General features: G+C 44.5%; 1 protein-coding gene across 5 annotated transcripts in view; it reads right to left on the bottom strand.

Moving 5' to 3' along the window:
* Positions 1–24,677, bottom strand: part of TULP3 (TUB like protein 3) — a 550,002-nt gene that overhangs the window by 369,354 nt on the left and 155,971 nt on the right. For all 5 annotated transcript variants that reach the window (XR_013606868.1, XM_078673739.1, XM_078673741.1 and 2 more), the window contains exon 2: positions 4,619–4,670. Coding sequence is in view for 4 of the 5 variants with exons in the window: in XM_078673739.1 (XP_078529865.1) it covers positions 4,619–4,670 (52 nt within the window). In the remaining variant the exon portion in view is untranslated. The remainder of the gene's footprint in view (positions 1–4,618; positions 4,671–24,677) is intronic.

Raw genomic sequence — 24,677 nt, 5'->3', positions numbered from 1 at the left:
GCCATATATTCATTCATAATCTGCCTTTAAGTGGTTCACAACCAACGTTAGTCTTACTAGCCATTTCCTGTATAGGAACAGGGACATACATTTTTTTCGTGACTCGCACTATGGTTTTTTGAATAATGGTCTCAATTGACTTTTCAGGATAAACTTCTTTTACCCTGACTTCTGCTTTTGTTGATCATTTATTCATAACGGTGGTTGCTTCACATTCCCATGTGAGTCTTACGATTGTTCTAAGATGGTGGCCACATATGGGTACTATGGCCGTCACTTTGTGGTCCCTTTTTCATGTTGATGTTCTAAGCTGACTTCCGTATTCGTAAGCAGGGATTCAGATGACTCCCTCGTGTATACGGCGTTAGTCTTAACCCGGATACGGCAGAGCGGATGAGTTTCAACCACGTGGATTACTACAATGCTGCTTCTTATTCCCATTTTTTACCTTTGTGCCTTGTTGTCTATTGGCCCAACATTGTATTATTGAAGATTTGCGTTCTATGCTCATGTTTTTTATATTCAACTAAAAGTGTGCCTGTGGTCTACGCTCTTCTTCTTGTCCCACTGAATTAGAGGACCCACAATCCCATTAGTGGGTTTGAGCTCAATACTCTTTTTTTCTCTTATTATGTAATGGATCCACTCGCTCTTTAGCGGTTATATCTGCTTATTGTTACTATACTTAGCCATGTCGTAACAGTTCTATTTTTAAACAGACTGACATTATTTCACCCTTAATAGAATAGCAGCATCCCTCTTATATGAACTCAGGCAGTAATAATATACTCTGGTTAAGTCTTTAATTTTCTTCTGTTTGAATAGCGGGCTTATCAAGGTTACACAATACATTTCCCATGGATTTCCAAAAGATTACACATACTGAGGTTAAGTGCCCGTAACTTTAACTTCAACAATGGGACCTGGTCCCAAGTTTTGGGAGGTGTGGTAAATCTCATGCACACTCCCCCGCTGTGACCGCTAATCTCATAGACAAAAATTGTTTCATCTTTGCAGATTATACTTTATGAGTTAGTCCAGTATTGGGAAAACCATCTTTCATACATCATTCCGGAAGGGACTCTAGAAATAGTTTGGATCTTTTTTCTTAGGTATGCTTTACTTCTATATTCCATCATTACTTTTGGTGGCGGCTCTGATCAGGGCACTTTTTACTTACCATCTAGCATGGTCTCACATGCATGGCTGCTATTCCCTGCACCATAGCGTATTCAATATGTGTTTGTATTTATACAAAGTGTGTGTTTTTTCACTTTGGAATATCACAATGCCTAGAATGAAATATGGACAACTGATGGAAATCCTCCATGCCTTTCTGTTTGTATATACCACTGGGATGTACGGCTTTGTGTTTAATAACAGGGTGCAAATGGTGATGGGAACATCGTCACAGATTCTAGCAGAAAAACAACCTTTTTTTAATATCAGTGCTACATGATCTTGCAGCCTTGAAAAAGTCTAGGAGGATGAAACACGTGTCAGCTGCGTTGTTTTGGACACACACTGTATGAAAACGTATCTTCAAGTAAAAACGCTGTGGAAGAATCTGACTCTTGTAGACTGAAACGGATCAATTCAACATAACTTTATCAGTAAGAGACTTATTGGAATGTGTGTGCTGGAGTGCATTATTTTTCAGTTAATATAGCCTTTGCACTTTGTTTTCACAGTGAGGCTGATTTGCACCGAAGGTGGCTCGGTGTGCAACACCGTAGCACCACCATATGCTGAAACAATGGACACTGTGTTTTTTCAATATAACCCCGACTTTGTGATAGATAGGGCATAGTCACCGATGTTGTAACTACATCACGGATAGGTTCTGGACCTTAGCTTTGCACTGGACAGGCCTAGGACTTCGCGCGCTTGCCAAGTTCGCATGCTAGCTGGGCCTACAAAAAGGCAGGATATACGTTTTTCATGCAATTGCATCACTCAGGGCAGGGGTACGCATCCATATCCCATGCAGGGGACAGTCACATCCGAACAATAACACATTTAATTTCAATATTTAATTAAAGAGACTACAGTAATTGTTTACAAGCATTTAAAACATGTGGCATCCAGCATTTTTTGATTTAGTTTTTTTAGTTTTACATAGTTTTATATAGCGTGAACTTGACCCGAATCGGGTATCAGAGCGCTTTACATAGCACCAGTTGATTTACATGAAGACACATTCATTTTCGTTATGCAAGGGGAGATTAAGTGATTTGCCCAGAATCACAGGATGTTCAGCGTCATTGCCGAGACTCGAACCCAGTTACCCAGATTCAAGGTCGACCGCCCTAGCTGTTAGGCATTAAGTTATTGATCAAGAGCAGTCCTGCCAAGTGTCACACATCTTGCGGTAAACTAACGCATTTTAAGTTAGGTTACCGCATTGTCGCATGCAAAACTATTGTCACGCAAGTCAGCTTACATAAAACTGAATGTATCACTTGCTTTCATGGTTCTCAGAGTCCGATATTTTGTATGGTTAAACTTTAAGGAAAGCAGGCAGCGTACAGCAGCAAATGCGAGTTCTGCTCTGCGTTGATGGTAACAGGCTGGTTTACCCTGATTGGATGGTGTTTTTTGCTTGTGGTACGTAACTTACGTAGGAGGCTGACCTGACTACATCGCCCGGTACATGCGTGCAGCGGTATGGCCTGCCCACACAGGAAAGTTACGTTTACTATTCAGCAGTCCGTCACTGTGCAGCATTAGTGCTTCTAAAAGAATAAAGTTATTTAATCAAGAAGCGCGAAGTTTTGAGGAAGGCGCGCCTCCGCGCTGGCTGGTTTGCGGAAGGTTCCAAAGTAACATTAGGCAGGAAACCTGTTGGCAAGAGTTTCTCTCGCATGAACCAGGGAAACGTCATAAGCTAGCCTCTGACAGTATCAAGTGGAAAAGTTGATATCTGTTTAGACAGCGCCGACTTTCGCTTTCCGGAGAGATCAGAGAGCACGTACCCGTTGGACTCTCTTGACAGCCTTGATGAGAAGATGTTCTCTGCAGCAGGAAGAGAGGCTCCGCTGCAGGGTGATCCGTGAGAAGCTGGTCTGTTCTAAAACCGACGGCAAAGCATAAATGCAGTAAGTCTGTTTTCAATGACAAACTGTTTCTATCTGCTAAAGAGTACATGCAGTTCTCTTAAGTTATTAACTTGCCCATGTAAGTTAATTCTGTAGGTGGCGGTGCGCCAGGCCCAGAGCCTCTCACTATACTGGTGTGGCATTTGGAAATACTACAGCTAGCTGTGTGTGTTTCACAGCCTCTCCTGAAGCCTGCCCAGCAATCATTGCTGTTAGCCTGTAACACATGTGTGGACTGAGGCGGCTGGAGTCCGTGAGTCAGCTTACTCTGAATAATTTATGGTATAGGCCCGAAACAGCTCATCTCTGTGTTAGGGCCATCACATCCGGTTTAGGGTCATATGGTTCTGCAGTCTAAACGCTAGTCCTTTCTCTTTTTGCTACTAATTCTTAGAAGAGCCATGTGACCTATTTTTTAAATGTCCGCTTTTTATTGTTTTGTAGTGGTGGCATCTGAGGCTAATATTAATAGTTACTTGAAAAGTCTTACATTCCAGATTACAGCATTTTCTTATGAAGAAGGTGGCCCCTGCAGTGGCAGGTTTACCGACTCGTTCACTCCATTCCAAGAGATAAACCTTTTCCCATCACATTCATTTTTTGCATGATCCGTCTTGGACAACAGCCACCACATGGTAAAAGTGATTTGTTTTATTCTCCTTGTTTTAACATGCTCCTTATCTTTTATTTTTGCCTAATTAGCTTAATGTTCGCCTTTTTCCTTATTAGTCAACACATTATTCTATCCAAAATTCACAAGTTTATTATACACCCACCATTGTACAAGGGCAACAATAAAATAGTAATATAAGAAAGCACATACTTCCTATCTACACTTTTATGAAATATGTACGTATGGACATGGTCTTCAAAGCTTTTGTCATGTGAAGTGATGCCCACCCTCTTTCATAGCTGCCAAGGTTTCAGATTGCTATGTGTGACATTTTGATAATTTAGTTGTAATTGTGAGTCAGCCATCTCAGGTGTTTGCAGCAGTTTTAAGGTCTTCTTAAAGTTTCTCGATGCTCAAGTGAGTCTAATTTCAAATATTTATACGTTTCCCTCGTCTTCATTGTTGATTTTCTGCTTGCAAGACAGTGTCACTCATAGTAGTTGAAATGTCACTCATAATTACACTGAAATTATGAGAATGTCACACATAGCAATTTGAAACCTTGGCAGCTATGCAAGAGGAAATCAGAATGGCCACAAAACATGGGATTTTGAGGATGTAAGAACATTCCCTGTGACCCAGTAACCTGGGCCTTAAATCAGAAAGACTGTTCAGTTGCAAGGATATCATTGGCAGGCCATTAAACAACCACAAAGTTGAGTGCAAAATGGCTACAACACAGCAGGAGTACAGTGATCCTCCTACAGAGACAGAATATAGTCTAGAAAGTTGCTCGAACTTACGAATCAGCCAAACTAGATCAGTTTTGGGATTCAACACTGTGTAGGAACCAGGAAATATTTGGAAACCGCTAAATGTATATTATGAATACATAATGTTATTTTACCTGGTTATCCAACTTCAGCTGACGGATTTTATTCTGTTCGTCATCAAGGACACTACAAAAAAAAGGCAAACAATTGGTTACCATTTGTCTCTTACAATGCTTCAAACAGGCTATTGTTATGCAAGATGGCAGGCTTTTTAAAGGACTGCCGACGGTCCTGACCATTTCAAGCTACATACCAGACACTAGTTAGGACATTAAAAAAACCTCTATAACAATGAAACTATCTGATATCAAACGTGATAACATCAAGGATTTAATAGTGCCAATTTTAGAACTTTATGTTTTACAGGGATTTAAATAAAGGTCTCTTGGAATACAACATTGAGCGTATTAATATAACCAGGGCTTCCCCAAATTGAGGAGTAGGTCGTCCCCACACAGCAGCAGCTTTCTCCAGACTGTACCGATAGGAATTCTTTTAATTTCTGGTTTGTCACTCATTACAAGGAACAATGACTTCACCGCTATGGAGCCAGAAGGCATCAGTGCAGCAGCGGCAGGTAAGAGCGGAGGGCCGTCTTGGGGGGGAAGGTGGGATTTCGAGAGACTACCACAAGGGAAACTTAAATAAATAATTTTCCCTCGCAGTCGTCTCTCAAACACCCCGCACCAAGTCGGCACCTCTGCCCCACCGCTCTTAGCTGCATCAGTGTCATGACCACTATAAAGAAGACATTTCTCAGGTAGGAGATAGCACATGCTAATTTTAGCCTGATTTACAGGTACCAAAATCCATCTTCTCTATATCCAAATTATGGAAGTATGCATGACTGATATGGTCACTCCACCCCATTAAACACCTTTTCTTAATCAGTAGGGATAAGGGCTTATTTAGTTTGAAATGTGTGTTTTTTATTATAGGCAATATTCTTCTGAGGTCGTTAGTGAATCACCTTTCTTTTGAACTGCATCGGTTATTAATTTTTCTTCAGAATATTGAAGTGTAAGTTGAATAGTGCACTTGGGTGATAGCTACTACACTGGGCTGTGTCCTTGGCTTGCCAGGTGGGTCTTTTGTTAAGGGCTCTGGTTGACATTTGTATGTTTTCCTATCTGAGCCATCATCTTCCTGATCTCTTCCCTCTGCGTGACACATTGTTTACAATTCAGTGGGCTACAACCCTATCACGGCATACCATTAGTTATTTTCACTGTCAATCTCATTTGCAATCCTTTCTTTGGTTTACTCCTGTAAGCTTCCCTTCCTTTCTTGTGTTAGCTCCTCCTTGGAGTATGGAGCAAGTATGCATGTTCTCTCCAGTCTTGGTTCTTCCTCGTCTTTTTGCAATACATTTTTTTATTTTTTATTTTATGAGCATTTCAGTATCATTCCTCGACATACAATTTGCTTTCCTAGTTTTAACACAGGCATACAGCTTATTTGTGTTGCTTTCAATCGATCTGCCGTCTCTATTGACGCTTTAGTTACTTACAGCGACAACTCAACTACAAAGCGGCAAGTTCTCCAAAACGCAGCTACTTGTCTACTTCTGAATTTTTCAATGAGAACGTGGATGTCCTCGCATCTGCGAGATCTCCACTGGCTCCCCATTAAGAGAAGGATTTTGTTCAAAAAACTCGTTTTAATGCATGGAACTTTATACTAAACAGGAGCAGCTTATCTTAGATTATGAATTAGCTTTTACTGCCCACAAAAAGCCAGAGATCGGTCAATAAACAGTTGGTGGCAGTGCCCAAAATAAGAAAGGCCAGAAAAGGAGGAATGTCACTGACCTACCTTAGAGCTATAGCATGGAATATGATCTCTCTGGAGCGTCGAGCAACAAGAGACAGTATATTATTAAAACAGTTGAAAACTTGGCTTTTTTTGCAGGATTAGTGATGGTTTTAGATTCTCAGACTTTTTGCCACACGCTGGAACACTTTTAGCCACTCTACGCTACTCCAACCCACTCTATGCTACTCACCACTCTATGCCATACTGCTATAGAACATGGCTAAAGGACATTGGCAAAGCCAATAGCTCAAAGCCAACAGCTCGCACATAGGCGAGACCTATTGGCTTTGCCTTGTTTTTCAATAAAATGGATTTTGGCCATAATTCACAGGTTCCTTGGCCCTTAATTTTTTCATCTTTTACATCTCTATACGCTATCTACTTCAGTTTTATTCCCACAAATGTTTTTGCATTTCTTCTGTAGAATTAAAGGCCTTACTACTATTAAAATGATATCTCACAGGCGTTTAACAATAGCTTTCCTCTCCTGTTTTTTAGGCTGGTTATTAAGAGACTTTCTATGCTGAATGCCAGATCACAGACCGCTGACAAGAAGGCGCTAGGTGCAGAATACAAATATTCAGGAGGACCATTAGCAACATACACAGCAACATGCACCATAATGTGCCACATCTATACTGCTGAAGGTTTACGGTATGGCTTATTAGTAGAGAAAACATGATTCAATATTATGGAAGGTAATGGAACATCTCTGTCTCATGGGATCCCTATTTTCATACATCCACAGAGGCCAGATGAAAACTAGATGCTGGATCATTCGCTCTTTCTAGTTATTTAAGCAGCTGACAGTCCCCAAGTGTGACAGGCTCAATGAGCTGCTTTTGTTGTTGTTGCTGTTTTCACATAACACAAACTCAACCCGAGGGCATTGGGAGCGCTTCACATGAGCACAGCTTACATTACACTAGAATGGATCAAATACATTTTTAGGTCTGGCATAGCAAGACCTGTTTTATTTTATGTGTTTTATAGAGCGTGAACTTGACCTGTTATGGTAGCAGAGAGCTTTATAGGAGAGCAAAGCAATATACAGACAGACTTCGAATCAACCAGTTACAGCTCGAGTAGTAAGGGGGAGGGGTGCCGGATACATAAGGTAAAGAAGAGCACGTATTTACAGTTCACATCAAAGTGAGATACCATATTTACAGAATACGATTACAATTATTCGAACCAGGTCCCAAGTTTCTGATGGGGTGACCAGGTAGTCCGAGGGAGGCAGTGGACGGCCATAGGTCGAGCCATAGAAGTGGTTGAGGCAATATTAGCCGAGAAATCTGCCCATAAGGAAGGTTTTGGCATCCTTTTTGAAGCGAGTCAGTGAGGGGATTCTTCTGATGCCGGGTGGGAGAGAGTTCCATATTCTTGGAGCAGCCCCTGAGAAGGACCGATTGTAAGCTGGGTTTTTTTCGAAAGCGTGCGGGTTGGAGCAAGCGGTCTGTGGCAGATCGGGAGTTTCTGGTTCCTCCGGAGATCACAAGTTTCTGTGTCAGATATGCAGGGGAGTAGGAGTGTAAAGCTTTGTGCGTGATGCATGCTAGTTTGAGCTGTATTCTTGCCTCCAGGGGAAGCTAATTGAGAGCCTGTTGATTTTACTAAATATATATATGTATAATATACTTCTTTAAAGAGGCTTTCAGTCAGCTCACAGGTCTGCTGTTGTGTTATTCACATACTGTTTCTACCCGCTACAGCATGGGCCAGAGGGTCAGCCTACTTCAGCCACTGGCTAACTTCACTTTAAGTAACTGCATTTGCTTTCACAAGGATCACATCCACACACAAGGTAGTTCCCTTCATTGCCAGTGTTTTTGTTTTTACTCGAGTAATACTTTAGTGTGGCCTTTATGTTTAGATCCTGATGTGATAGCAGGATGCTTTCTATCAGCAGCTTAGGGAACATTCCAGCTTTATCAGTTCCTGTCCCGTAAACTCGTTTGGAGGGGCCATTATCTGACTGCTGCCATTACACACCATACCAGATTATATCCATTTGAAACTGTTCTTTATGAATGTATCCTCCTTCTAGTATGCAGGCAATGAAGTGTGTTTATAACTGCACTTTAGTATGTCATTGCTGGTATGTATTTTGAAGATCACAGTTATACTTCTAAAACAATTTAGGCTTTATAACCTGCTTGTATATCTTTCTAGTTTGTTTTCAGTGCTCTTGTACTTCGTGCTTATTGAGACATTTAAATATTAGATTACAAATGGAAACAGTGTAATTTATTCCAGTTTTGAGCCACATCTATCTATCTATCTATACAACTCGCAGTACTAGTCTTTCTTGTTTATCTATCTTTCTATCTGTTTGCTTGTCTACCTGCGTATCTACCAGTCTGTCTATTAACCTGTCCCAATCTCTATCTGTCTATTTACCCGTCTATCTACCTGTTTGTCCAGCTCTCTCTATCCATTTACTTATCTATATATCTATCTTTGCAACTCTATCACTATATCTTTACAAACCTGTCTATATCGATCTATTGATCTACCCTTGTAATTCTTTTTCTCGCTCTTTGCAAATCTATCTATGCAACCCTATCGATCTACTTGTTTGTATATCGATCAATGCAATTATATTTTTTTTCTCCAATTTTCTGTCCTACCTCGATCTGTCTCGATCTAAGCAAATCTGTCCATCTTTGCAAATGTATCTATCTTTGCAACTCTACTGGTCTACCTGTTTGCATATCAGTGCAATTCTATTTATCCAATGTTGTCTTATCATTATCTGCATCTATCTAGGCAACTCTATCTATGCAACCCTATCTGTCTAATAACAATCTATAATTCTATCCATCAATACAATACAATCCACCTGTCTTTGCAAGGCTTTCTATTCATCTATTTTTTCCAACTCACCCTAGTTGTAGTAAGGTTTTACAAGAACATATTACATTATAGCATTAGCAAAGATAAGAGTGTGGCAGCCAATGCCAAACCGATAGCTTTGTTTAGGTCTTGTGTAAGCAACCAACCTTTTTATTTTGCTAAAATTATGTGTATAAACATAGAAGTTATAGGGATTTTCAGACATACATCATCCATTAGTCTGTGATTGTATCCTACGCCGATTACTCCCTGCTCATCCTCTCACTCACGAAGAATCCCGAAGACACCAGACTCTGCTTCCAGGAAGGAATGAAAAGCGTGGCAGCCTGGAAGAAAGACAGCTGCTTGAAGCTCAACTCAGAGAAGACCAAGATCCTCATCCTCGGACCCTACACCTCCGCCTCGGACAAGACCTGGTGGCCCTCCTCCCTCGGGAGCCCATCCACTCCTACAGACCACGCTCAGAACCTCAGCATCATCCTCGACTCCTCCCTCTACATGTATCGCCAGATCAATGCCATCGCCTCAACTACCTTCGCAGCCTCCGTAAGACCTTCAAATGGATCCTGCCCGAGTGCAGAAGGACTGTCACCCACTCCCTCATAACCAGCAGACTGGACTACGGCAACGCCCTCTACGCCAGAATCAACAGAACCCTCCTACACAAACTCCAAACCATCCAGAACGCTGCAGGCAGACTCGGGACACCGCGGCACGAACACATGAACCAACACCTACGAGGCCTCCACTGGCTCCCCGTCTAGAAGAGGGTCACCTTCAAACTCCACACCCACGCCTACAAATCCCTCAACAACATCAGACCCAAATACCTCAATGAGAGAGTATCCTTTCACGTACCCAAGAAAAACCTCCGCTCCGCCGACCTCGCCCTGGCAGAGGTCCCCCACATCCACAGAAACATCGCAGCCAGAACCTGGAACAAGCTCCCTGTGAACATCAGATGCTCCCCGACCCTGCACACATTCAGGAAGGACCTCAAGACCTGGCTCTTCGACTGAGCCGGAGCCGCTCACCTATCCCCAGCGCCTTGAGACCCTCACGGGTGAGTAGCTTGCTATATAAACCCCTGATTGATTGATTGATTGATTGTGTCACATATTTGTCTTCCTCCCCCTCCAGCATGCATCACTGGGCAATGATCAGCCCACTTCAGCTATTGTTTGACTTCAGTGAGTCACAGCCCTTTAGTAAGGAGTACATCAACAAACAAAGTCGTTGTCTTCAGTGCCAGGGACTACTATGGTAATGTATGCTTTTTTGAGACCAAAATGGAAGAGTTACTTACCTTCGGTAATGCTATATCTGGTAGAGACACAGCCTAGCCGCAGATTCCTTAACTTAAAAAATCCTCCCAGGCATCAGACTGGATCCGGAAAATCTTTTTCCCAGCATTACCTCTGCACGCCGGGAGGTGGCGTCGCCCGGCTCCATTGTGACGTCATCCACGGCAGTGACGTCAGTGGAGCCATATAAGCCCCTCCCGGCTTCCGGACGTTAGTTTTCTACAGGAAACTTTTCCGCGCCACAACACAGAGCCATGACAAAAACTGTGATAGCATAGGGACAGTGTGTGGTAAAAAAAAAAAAGAGTAATTTTTTTATAATGATAACCCAAAGTAAGTTGAAAAAGCACCCAGCACCAGAAAGGACTGGCGGGAACTCACAGAGCCCGTGCTGCAAATGGATCCTGCCCGAGTGCAGAAGGACGGTCACCCACTCCCTCATAAGCAGCAGACTGGACTACGGAAATGCCCTCTACGCCAGAATCAACAGAACCCTCCTACACAAACTCCAAACCATCCAGAACGCTGCAGGCAGACTCGGGACACGGCGGCACGAACACATGAACCAACACCTACGAGGCCTCCACTGGCTCCCCGTCTAGAAGAGGGTCACCTTCAAACTCCTCACCCACGCCTACAAATCCCTTAACAACATCAGACCCAAATACCTCAATGAGAGAGTAAATTTCACGTACCCAAGAAAAACCTCCGCTCCGCCTACCTCCCTCTGGCAGAGGTCCCCCACATCCACAGAAACATCGCAGCCAGAACCTGGAACAAGATCCCTGTGAACATCAGATGCTCCCCGACCCTGCACACACACAGGAAGGACCTCAAGACCTGGCTCTTCGACTGAGCCGGAACCGCTCACCTATCCCCAGCGCCTTGAGACCCTCACGGGTGAATAGCTTGCTATATAAACCCCTGATTGATTGATTGATTGTGTCACATATTTGTCTTCCTCCCACTCCAGCATGCATCACTGGGCAATGATCAGCCCACTTCAGCTATTCGTTGACTTCAGTGAGTCACAGCCCTTTAGTAAGGAGTACATCAACAAACAAAGTCGTTTTCTTCAGTGCCAGGGACTACTATGGTAATGTATGCTTTTTTGAGACCAAAATGGAAGAGTTACTTACCTTCGGTAATGCTATATCTGGTAGAGACACAGCCTAGCCGAAAATTCCTTAACTTAAAAAATCCTCCCAGGCATCAGACTGGATCCGGAAAATCTTTTTCCCAGCATTACCTCTGCACACCCGGAGGTGGCGTCGCCAGGCTCCATCGTGACGTCGTCCACGTCAGTGACGTCAGTGGAGCCATATAAGCCCCTCCCGGCTTCCGGACGTCAGTTTTCTACAGGAAACTTTTCCGCGCCACAACACAGAGCCATGACAAAAACTGTGATAGCATAGGAACAGGTGGCCGCTCCTTCAGTCTTCTGGCCCCACAGATGTGGAATTCTTTACCGCTCCCCTTGCGGGGGGCGACCAGTCTTCTTGAATTTAGGAAAGGCCTCAAAACCTGGCTGTTCTCTCAATAGGTTTGCCAGTAGCCCTGTTTCTTTTGTGGACTTTTAAACTGTTTTTATCTGTGTTGTGTTATTCTGAAACCAGCTTCACCTTACCTAAAGCGCCGGGATTCTCTTTTTGAGTAACCGTTGCGCTATACTAAATAATAAATAACATAACATAACATAACATAACGTGTGGTAAAAAAAAAGAGTACATTTTTTATAATAATAACCCAAAGTAAGTTGAAAAAGCACCCAGCACCAGGAAGGACTGGCGGGAACTCACAGAGCCCGTGCTGCAAGCACGGGCCTAACAAAGCGTCAAGCTGCGCCTCATGTTGTGGCTAACAGATGCAGCACCAAGGATATGACAAGGCAGACACAAATTATCTCCACAGGAGGGAAAGTAAAAGAACTACAACATTGAAGGAACATGTTGCCAGACAAGCGATTAGAAGTGAACGACCACCATAAATTCACTGCACACACCCTCCGGGGATAGAGGGACTGCAGTACCAAAGAGAACCCAGCCCAACCAACTGTCATAGAAAGAAGGAGGCACAGGCGGGGGCGTGGGAGGGATGTAAAAACAAAATAACTCATGCGTGAAGAACAGAGGTGGATCAACATGAGAAGGCAGTGAAAAGTATAAACACAAGCCACTTAAAAAACATGGACTGAGTGGAGAGTCAAATGGCTCGAACGCCGAAGAAAATACCCTGCACCAACAGAAGGTGCGAGAATGCGCCACCAACCAACACTAGGATAGATAAGAGGCGGAAGGCCCCTAAGCAGAAAAACACACCCTATCCCAGAGTGACAAGTGAGACACACCTCTGGAAGACCAAGGCTACCAGAAACTGGGAGGCCAGGTGGAAAGACACCATATGAAAAGGTCTTCGAAGAGTGAGGAGGATGGGCGGGCGTTAAGGAATCTGTCGCTAGACTGTGTCTCTACCAGATCTATCGTTACCGAAGGCAAGTAACTCTTCCATCTGATAGAGACATCTTGCAGCAGATAGATACCAAAGCCATACCCAATAGGAGGAGGGTCGGCGAAACAACCACCAAGTTCCAGAAGAACATATTTTCGTCAAGAGGCTAACGAAAAAAACTGTGGAAACCGCAATGCCAGGACAACAGGCATCAGACCCATGACCCACCTTAAGGAGGATGAACAAGGGATGGTAAAGACACTAAATCCGACGAGGGACGGTGTGAGACCTCTCTCGCCCAGACATAGACGAAAGGAAAACAGAACAAGAAGGTTTTGTGCCAACATAAGAAACAATGCAGCGAGACCTTCAAAGAAGGATCCAGGCATTGGTCTCTATAGCCCAAGAGGAACGAAGTACCAAGGATCAAACCAACATGACAACGGTAGAGCATACCGCCTGAACACACACCACAGTGGAAGCTACAAGAAACAGGGCACAATCGGTAGACTGTCCACCCAAGACCCGGAGCCGCAGCAGGAGGCCCGTGGGTTGAAGAAAAAACACCTTAATGTGTACTGCCTAGGACATGGGACAACAGTGGCAGGGCCGAGCCCAGAGCCTAGTGCCAACAGAGACAGAGGAGCCACCATTAGAGCAAAAGCTCAGGAGGTACGCATGCAGCCAAACGAGTTAAGGCACCATTGTGAGTGGATAACCTGCAAGGCTATTAACACACAGAGGACACTATCCCGAAGGAAAGAGTAAGCAAGAATGTATGACATGAAGGCAAAAAAGACTTAGTATGCGAGCACCCCAGTGGCGTGTAGAATCCAAGATATACACACGAGAGACATGAATGTTGACACATGTACGTGGAGTGACTAATTCCTAATTAGGGGAGTAATGCAAGCGGCACCAGAATGCTGAATAAGAGGTCCCCAAGGGGGAAGAATCCTGGTCTCCCGTGAGACAGCGGAAACATAGACCACAAGACTGCCCATAAAGGATAGAAAGAAGGCACCGACAGAAGCCTGGCGCCAAAGCCTAACCCGCCAAAGAGAGACACCGTCTACCAAAATGGAGAACGTCGAGAAGAATAAACACACAGTAATGCTACATAAAGAAGGTGTGGCGCCGCGGCCAGGGCGACTGACGCTGGAATCTGGGGACCACGGTTCGATCCCCGGCTCCGGCGGCAGGTTAGCCCAGCACCATGTGACTCTGGGCAATAGCTCGCTTAATCTTCCCGACGGCCCCCCAGCGCCTAGAGACCCTTACGGGTGATTGTGCGCTTTACAAATGTGGACTTTACTTTTACTTTACTTTACCTGTGCCATAATGGGAGTAAGAACTCACACCCAGAAAAACATCAGGGGTGGAGCACAGATCCAGAGGCAGAAAGGCATAGACCAGAGCTACTCCTTGAGAACTAGGAATATGCACAGGACAGGAAGTGACAAACCGGACCCCGTATCCTACAAGAAGCAAGGAACCGGAGACCGTGCCAGGGAAGACCCCCCCCCCTCCCCCAGGGGCGCATGTCCACCGATAGACAGGCAAAACGTGCACAATGAGGTTGTAGGAATACGCCAGGGTGACAAAAACCCCTATGGACGCGGGGATGTATTACGGACCAACCATAGACAACCAATGGTAACCCTTGGAGAGAAACTAATCATATGGATCTCACCAGAGGAGGTATCCTACAACAGTAGGAAGAGTCAGCTTGCGCCAAAAGTTCCTGGGCAAAGAAGAGTAGCAATATGATTGCCAACAAATACTCCACATAGGGTAAGGCACAACCCTACAAAAGAAGGGCCCTCTTGAGACAAGCTGGTAGGCAGCGCCTCAAAAAGAAAGGTAAACCCTGCTTAACCAGCTGTACCAGAATGGTATATCTTTAAGCCGCTCCTGAACATGCTCTGGGAAATGCCATCTCGCAACCACGCGTGGCGGCGTATGGCAACCGACCTGGCCATAGTACGATCCACAGTGTCCTTGGTGTCCATGGCAACCCTAACTGAAAAGTGCACCATATCATGGCCATCACTGATTAGGCGGGCCAGATCGGCACGAAAGATCCCCGGCAAGGAGGGAAGGAGCCGGTCAACAGCGTCCCAAAGTGGAAATGTAGCCCGAGCAAATACACACAACGTGTTGAGGGACCGGAGTCCCGAGCTGGCGGATGCAAACACATCGCAGCCATATGACTCCAACCACCGAGACTCCTGGTGGGAGGATGCAACGGAGCAGGAGTGACAGAGAGAGCTGCCTGAAGCACAAGTCCTCCAGCTCCAAGATGGAGGGTCAAACAGACGGGGTCAGTGGCAGCCGGCCGATGTGCCACAGCACGATCCAGAGGGTCCCCAGAGGAGAGCAGTGCCCACGTTCCGAGAAGGATGTCAAACAATGACTCCGCAAAATGTAAAAATGGTTCCATGTTCCCCGCGCCCTGGTGGAGAATAGCCAGCCAGGCACCGAAGGACTAGAGACTGAGGGCGGCTCCACCCTTAAAATGTCTGAAGCCCTGCAAATAGCCCCAACGAAAGACCACTAGCGTCCGTGGCTTCGCGAGGCGGTTGAAAGCAAGTGATCGGCCACTAAATAGAGGCTCAGCAGCAGGATGAGTAGGCCAGTTCTCCACTGGCGCCAGATCTGGAGAACAGTGAAAGGACTCAGGGGGTGGTGAACCCACCGGGACAACAACCTCCACCACTAAGGCTGGAGACGGTACCAGCGACGATCGGCGTCGAGCCGACGTCAGAGACCTTTAAAAAGGGCCCAGACTGGCAGAGTGGAGCAAGCGTCAGTGACCTCCGAAAAGGCCTCGACCGCCTGAGTTGATCTGGCGACCTCTGAAAAGTTCGACCCCTCGAGTCGAGCCGGCGTCGGCCCACGAGTCGAGCCGGCGACCTCCAAAAAGACCTAGAGTCGAGCTGGCGACCTTCGAAGGCCTCGACTCCGAGTCGAGCCGGAGTCTGTGACCTCCGAAAAAGTCTTGACCGTCCGAGTCGAGCTGGCGTCGGCGACCTCCGAAAAGGGCTCGACAGCTCAGTGTCAGACCGGCATCCACTCAACATTCCCGAGACGGAACCCTGCGGGAGAGTATGCAGAAGCAGTGTTGTGCACCGCACCGCAGCCACCTCCAGCGATGCCGCAGGGAGCCTCAAAAGGCTGTGCCACGGCGCTATGGAAGGGCTAAACATCATGGGATGCCCCTCCGGGCCATGTCTAGACGTTGCGGCGACTCTGGTGTCAGAGTCAGGGCACTCGGTTGGAGCCGACGGCAAACCCCCCCGGCAGTGTCCCAACCAGAGTCCCTTTGGGGCCCGGAGGCGTCCCACGGATTGGGGGGCAATGCTTACCTGAGGTAGGCGAATGACAGATATGGTGCCGGTACCGGACCCGCCGCATAGAGACCTGCGTTGCGAGGGGTCTGTTTGTGACAGCAGCTTCATGCGGAAAACTGCGCCCTCCATGGAGTTATGGTGCTCTCCCAAGCACCATATTCAGAGTTTGTGAGGGTGAGTCGCGGACATCTGTCGCGAGCAGGACTGGCACGGTTTGAAGCCCACAAGAGCTTCAATGCGAAAGGGCGTCGAAGAGGCCTGTAATAAACAATAACAGGCCCGAGGTATTACTTTCCCTGATCCGCTTAAGGACGCGGAAAAGAAGAAAACTGACATCAGCACGCCGGGAGGGGCTTATATGGCTCCACTGACGTCACTTCCGTGGACGACATCACGACGGAGACGGGCGACGTCACCTCCCAGCGTGCAGAGGTATTGCTTGGAAAAAGATTTTCCGGATCCAGTCTGATGCCTGGGAGGATATTCTAAGTTAAGGAATCTGCCGCTAAATGTCTCTATCAGATATATTTTAAAGAGAAAGAGACTAATGTATGTACATTTTACGAAGTTGGTACAGTAGTCCAAAGGGTGTTAGGCTTTTACAATCTACTTTGCCCTCTTGTACCTGTGACTATGTGGAAAACGTCTAATATTTTATTTGGCATAAGCAGCAGCTATTATGGCTAAGGTGTCCATTTAAGTTTCCTTCGTAATTCTTTCGTCTTTTCACTCTGCCTGTGCTATCTATTTTAGTTGACTTCCTGACTCAGCTAAAAGCAATGTACGTGCTGAGAGTTTTTAGCTGCCAGTACATCTGTTGTCTGTCAATCATTTGCTGCTGCCATAAGCACTCCTACTCCCCCCTCCCACTTTGCTGGCCAAGTGGTTATTCATCTGCCCTTCGTTGCTGAAAACTATTTTAAAAACGTGTCCTTCCTATTTTTGTTCACATGCTTGCACTGCAGAAAACCTGTAGTGTTCTGTGATTTCAGAGTACTACCTCCTCCAGCACTTGAGAGTGATGTGTGGATGTGGTCCCACTCATGAGCGATTAATAAACTTGTTATTTATTCCTACTCCAGTGCAGATCTCTACTTTGTTGGTTTTTGAACCCGTGGACCAAAGGGTGACCCTGCACCAGTGTACCCCTAAAAACATTAACACAACTATGCCTCCACTTTCACCTCCACGCACCTAGTTTTGCTTTGTCCAAAGTTATCAGCCCTTCGCCATAACATTCTAAGATCCACACTAGCCGCACATGGATTTAGGGAAATCAGACTGGCCTATTTATAATAACAGCTTCTGTCCTCAAAATGTGCTTTTTTGTTTCTCATTTTCTATCTGGGTTCTTATGTACATCTCGTTAGTACTGTATTCTGTTTCAGGATTTTATGTAGATTTTTAGTGCTTGTAAATATTCTGTGTTTTAACAGAATATATGACGGTACCACGCGTACTTTTACAACACGTACCGTTACAACGCTACTTTTACCACGCAAGTCGTTACAACGACTTGCGTGGAGGGGCGCTGGATAGTAAATTTTTTAATTTACTATTCCAACTCCAGTCCCCGTGGACTCTAGGGAAAGGAGTTGGATAGTAAATTAATCTATTTACTATCCTGGAGCGCACCCCAGCGCAAGTCGTTGTATCGACTTGCGTGGTAAAAGTAGCGTGGTAACAGTACCGCGTTGTTCAAAATGCGTGCTAACCGCTGTATACCGTTTTAACATGATTGTTGACTAGATATATATTATGCGTTGGTTTGGCAGATTATCTTAAGCCTATATGTTTTAAAACTGTCCATTTTTTATTATACACTTATATGATTTTCTTTGAAAATCGACTAAAACTTTATTGAATTCGACTTGCGTATTAACAGATATTTGCGGAATGATGTGGGGAAGTTGACGGGTTGGCGGAAAAGGAATCTGAGAACATTTACAGAGTCTAGGAAATGAGCCCAGCAGGGGCTGGAAATGATAGCATGCAAGTCAAGTACAGTTCTGAAAAAAAAGTTGTTTAAGCATTTACATTTGAGGAGGAGAGAGTGTGTGTGTATTCAGGTCAGGACACTGTATACACCAAAAGTAATAAGATTCTTCCTGGTACTGCTAAATCTACTCTTCCATGCTCGTATGAATGCATTCCACTCGATATGCTGGCCAGTTGGTCTCCTCACTTTGGAATTGTGTTGCATCACTCCATGCTCTTTAATAAAATTTATCATAAAACTAAACTGAGCTCTGTCATCATCCAAGCCATGCCGCTTTCCAAGTAATAAATTAATTAGAGCTATGGCCACTTTTGAAATATCTGCCTCACTCATAGCTCTGCCATAAAAGAGCAGCAAATTATACCCAAAAAGCTACAGCATACAATCTCACCTATGGTATAAAATTAAAGCATGTTGTAATAATTTGTGTTACTGTACATATTTACTGAAAAATGGAGGTTACAGTAAGGTTATGATTGTCTTTTTTATAAGACCTGAACGCATGTTAAAAAAAAAACTCAGAAATTCACCCCCCCCCCCCCCCAAAAAAAGAGCAGTAATGGTTACAAATTAAAACCGAAAACCACTGAAATTCGCATCAGAACCCATAACTTACACAACAGCCATGCAACCCATAGCACACACTAAATGCAACAATTATGGCCTCACCCTTAAAGAAACATATGCAATTATAAAGTATTCAAATGCTCTGACAGAGGAGTTTACAGATCACATTGTTACTACTTTGCCAGATGACTATAAATGTAGTATCATTGATTTGATTATGTGCTGTTGTTTAAATTAGGCTTTGCTTTGTTATTTATTGCTAAACAAAGTGCAGTCACATTCTACATCCAAGAGTTTCCTGCACCCAGTGTCCATTTCACACAGACAAATGCTGTGTGCAAAAGAGGGTGCCTGCAGGGCGTCTCCTTCCTGTAGAGAGGAGAGGCTTATTTATGGCTCGCTGCATCATCACTAATCTTTCCTCCTCCAGAGGAAATAATACATACGATAAAGTACCTCTGACGTACAATATAAAGATATTGCAAGGCAACAAGGAGTTCCTTTTTAAGGTCGTAGAACTCCGAGGTGACTTGGAATATCCTTATAATGTTCTTCAAGGGTACTTTAATCCTTATAATACATGCTCAAAGCATCATCCTTCCCTTTAGCCCATGGTGTGCTCCTTCATATGAATAAGACAGGATGTTTTCAGACAGGATAAAAGCAGAACCAGTAGAGCACAATAACACACACCAAAAAGCAGTTAGATATTCGTTGCAAAATATATTAGAATCAGTTTAATATAAGACCGATTAAAAAAATACCGTAGTTCAGAATGTGAAAAGAGAGCTTTCCTATAACTATCTAAAGTACGCTAAATAATAAGCATGTTGCCATAAATATCTCCTTTCTACGTATCACTGCTCATCAGGAAAAACAGGGAAGAAGAAAGAAAAGCTAGGTTTGGTTTTTGCAGTTTACACTCCAGCTGCAGTTATGCTGTGTCTCGCCTTTCACCTTGGCTGCAGGCAGCAAGCATTAGGACACACCCAGGCGGCTGGGTGTGTCATAAGCGCCTGTTTATACAGGGATTGTGGGCTCCCATGTACTATAAATGTATTGTCAAAGACGAGGTCTCTGCTAAAAGATCCATCTGACAGTTCGAATCCCAAAATAGAATTCATCACGACTTGGAGGCTCTCTGTTCTCCACAAAGACAATCAAATTATACTACGCTCGTGTCGACACCAGGAATCTAGGACGATGACTCAGTCCTCGCGCATTCTAGATGGCATCTGTGGCAAGCCCACAGAGAAACCAACCGGACTATCACAACAACCATGGACACATCACTAAACTGCTATTCCTCAAGAGGTATGTAGCAAAATACACTTTACTTACACACACTTCGACAATGTCAGACTAACGGAACTTTTTTTTTTTTAGCAGACTATGCCCCTAGCTACACCAAGAATAGAACACATCTCTGGACGTCACTCATGCCACCAATATGTATACATAGCCCACTCGTTTACACACAAAATACCTCTCATTCTCTCACACATTTAATTTCGGATGAATCTTCTGAATTTTACAATTCACCTCAGCGAAGCGATCGGCCTTCAGCAATCACCTGTACAAAGCATAGGTCACACTACCCAACACCCTTGTTATCCAAACACGGCTGCACCTGCATGCCTCCGAAGGCACTTCGGAACCGCATTATTGACAGCAATGGGCTCTGGAATGACAACGGTCAAATCTAATCTGAACAAGGGCGCCAAGTGCCCGACAGAATTATAGAAAGGTTTTGTGGCAATCTCAGAGAAAGCAGAGAGTTATAGGTCCGGCAGAAAATTGTGAGGCCCACTTAACCCACTAGATGCTCAGCAGTGCAGAAGAAGCGTGCTGTACAAAACAAACAATGGCCTCACAAAAACTGTAACACAAACACAGTCCTCACTAATGCAGTGCCAAACGTGAAGTAATGTCCTCTCTCATCCTGTTAATTGATGGTACACTTGGCCTTATACAGCAGTTTATTGCCCTATAGACAGAATGGTGTAATTGTGCGGCCACTGAGTTTTTCGCATATTTATTTGCCACATAATTCATCTGCCACATAAAATGCTGATTTTAACCAAATTTCTAGCTCAAAGGGTTTAAAAGTTACTAAAACACATCGACACATGTTGCTATTTGTTAGTGGCCCTTTGCAAAGCTTGGCTGGTCCCATTTCTGTTACTTATTGCTATCTTTGGATGTTGAACTGGTACTAATGAGGGGCACCCAATGCCCAGACAGTGTAAACAAGTATGAAAATGAAAAAATAGTGAATGCTATCAAAAAATATGCCTCAATATTTGCCTTTCTTGCCACATAATTTACTCAACTCACATACTTAGATGTAATATTGCAAGAGGGCCAGTAATGCGAATCAGAATACAGGACTGACAAATTTTCAGTTTGCTTATGTGTGACATTACTGTGTTTGCAATACACGGATGTGTGGCATTTGAATGTCTTATATGTGACACTTTCAGTGACACTTCATTGCGACAGCAATGTGGCAGAATTTGTATTGTTACCTGCATATACCTGCATACATAATCCCATTTGTACAATGCTGAGAGTTCTTCCAAAGAGGCTATCTTGATTCCGATCCAATCTTCTCTATCTCAAGAGTTCTATCAAATCTTTCTACCATCACCCTCAAATAAACTTTTTTCTCCATCGGCCTCAGGTAACTTCTGCCTTGATGTGCTCTCTTCTATATTCAAAGTCAGGTACCCCCAACTGCACTCCTCGTGAAGTTTATCTCTGCCACATCTACAGTTAGTCTCTTCTCCATCCTCTAGGTACTCTCTCATCCTCCTCCTTTTAGATACTCTCTTCTCCATCACTCCCTAGGTTACCCTCGTCATCACCATCTAGCACCTTCTATTCCATGTAGGTTCGCTCTTTGCTGTCTAAGGAGTATGTTACTTACCCTGTAAGTATCTTCATTGCGTGGAGTGCTGCAGGTTTACACACTACGCACACTCCGTCCATCTAGTGCTTGGCCCGGATACTGCAAGTTGTTTCTCTAGAGGACGTTTTATTCCTCCTCCTCCTCCTCCTCTCCTCCTCGAATTTTGCATGTTCAACTGCTCTTTTGTTGGACAGTAATGTTTCTTCCTGCCGTACAGGAAGTGAGGGTATAATGTGCTAAGTTAGTGTTTGGTGTTGAACATGCTGAAAGTTCCGTGCATTTGTGTCACCATCCAAAACCTGGCACAAGGGTGCATGTGAATCTGCAGCAATACACACTATGAATAGATACTTACCGGGTAAGTAGCATACTGCATTCATAGTATGTGTTCGCCGCAGATACACCGGCTAAGCACAGACTGTAAGGCAGTACTCCTCTTGCGGTGAATTTAGGCATCATATGGTGTATTTGCTTTAAAAAATGTGCTTTAGAACTGTTTGTCTCACACAGCCTGTTGTCTTGTTTGCATAGCTGCACAATAGTGTTTGTTAAATTATGTGGGTTTGTCCATGTTGCTGCTTTACAAATCTCTGTTAGTGGGATATTTCCTAAAAATGCCATTCATGCTGCCTTTTTTCGTGTTGAATGAGGTCTTGGCATTGCAGTTAGAGTTTGTTTTGATTTGACGTTGCAAATTTGCATACATTTTAATATCCATCTAGCGATTCCAGCTTTTAAGACTGGGTTGCCTTTTCGTGGGATTGAAAAAGCTACAAATGTTTGTGTTTTTCTGAAAGTTTTTGTTCTTTCTACACAGTACACCTGAGCATGTTTTACATCTAGAGTATCTTTCTGCAACGGTTTCTGATTTTGAAAGAAAACTGGCAAATCCAATGTTTGACATGACCTTTGGCAGAAACTTTGGGTTTGTGCGCAGGCGAAATTGGTCTTGGAATACTTGAAAGTAAGGCTCCTCAATAGTGAGAGCATGTATTTCCTACTCATGGACTTGTTGCGTTCTGCTAGTGAGTTGTCCACTTCTGGTATATACTGTGCTATGGGGTGGGCTGTGTGTGTTTGTTGCCCAATTTCCATATGGCTTGTGCTAGCTTAGATAGGTGTAGTGAATGGGCCCCTCCCGGTTTCTGAATATAGTACATTGCTATCATATTGTCTGTTCGTAGAAGGATATTTTTTGCTGATATGTTGGGTAGGGATGCTTTTGAGAGCCATTGTGAATGGCTAGCAACTCTAACATATTGATTGCAATGTCTGTGGTTGCGGAGACTAATGTCCCTATACCACAATGTCCTCGATAGGAGCACCCCAATCCATGAGTGATGCATCTATTGTGATTGTTACCTGCTGGATTGGTGCCCTGAAGGCTCTTCCCATTTGTGTTTTCTGTAAGTTCCACGATTGCAGTGCCTGAAGGACCTTGGGTGAAACCAACACTAGCTCCTCCAGGTTGCCCCTCATTTTTGGCAATTGTGATGCGGAGCACTCCTTTAGGAGTCCCATATATAGTCTTGCATGGGGAAATATCGCTATGCAAGAAGCCATCAGACCTAGAAGGTGCGTCACTGTTTTGACTGTTAAGCGACGATGTGGCTGAACAAGAGCCAGTTGGTTCTGGAGATTGAGAACCCTCTGTGGATTAGGGTATGCTTTTGGTGTGATCGAATTGATAATGGCTCCAAGATAAGGCTGTATATGGAGAGGTAGTAGACGCGATTTGGTGGCATTGATTGTAAAGCCCAAATTGTGTAAAAGGTTGATTGGCTCATAAAGAGTTTCAGCAAACCAAACTGTCTACAGGACACTCAAGCCACAATGGTCCAGCTAGAGAAACATGTATGTTTTCCCTTCTTAGTTTTGCAGCTACTACACCTAGACATTTTGTGAATACCCACAGGCTGTTGTTACTCCAAATGGTAGTATCACAAACCGAAGATATCGATGATGTGCGGGGTGGATTGGGATATGAAAATATGGGTTCTTCAGATATAATATAGTTATGAAGTGCCTTCTCATCTCCAAAGCGATGTCAACCAGAGCCCGAGGGCTTTGGCGCACTGCACTGTGGGGTTGGGGGGGTGGGGGGGGGGGGTGTATATGTAATAATTACTTTACTCAGGGTGGGTCAATCGTACTCACGGCCCATGGTGTCGTCTCTGGTATCGATCCAGGTACCGGCGTCTTCTGTTTGGGTTCCCTGACCTGCACCTCCAACTCTTCTTCCTCACTGAATTAGTCAGAAGTGACATAGTGGGGGCTGGCGATGACGACCCCACCTTGAAATCGTATTTTGGCATCGAGCTCACCCTCAACGTGATTGTCACTGCAAGGAATCTGCCTCGGTTGCCATCTCCATGTCATGTGTTAGGCGCCGAGCTCTTCTGCTTGGCAGTGGTTAGTTATTTTGAAGAGGTTGCACGCTGCGCAGTCCTTGTTCCTTGTGTTCTGGCGATAAGCACAAGTTACAAACCTTATGAGTGTCCAAATAGGCGTATTTGGCCACACACCGTGGAAATAAGCTTTATTTTATTTTTTTCCCTTGAGACGGACATTTTCAACGGGTGTGTATGTTGATGATGCAAAAGTCTGGTGCCTACACTCTATCTGTACATGGTTCCAACGTGTATCGGAGCGGTTTGTTGCTCTCCGTTGTCAATCTTCGATCGTGTGGATCTTCTTTTGTGTCCTTAGGCCGTGTGAGTGTCGAAACTGTAGATTTCACACGCAGTCCATCGGAGCCCGATGGCAGGAAAAAATAATTCAAGGAGCCATTGAACATGCACAATACCTTGAAAATGAGGAGATACAGGATGGGGTCCATCAGCTAGACTGCCGACTTTGGTGCTGGAAACCAGGGTT

The sequence above is a fragment of the Lissotriton helveticus genome, chromosome 1_1 (genome assembly GCF_964261635.1).
Source record: "Lissotriton helveticus chromosome 1_1, aLisHel1.1, whole genome shotgun sequence".
NCBI classification, from domain to species: Eukaryota; Metazoa; Chordata; class Amphibia; order Caudata; family Salamandridae; genus Lissotriton; species Lissotriton helveticus.
This window is presented reverse-complemented; position numbering and strand designations above follow the sequence as displayed.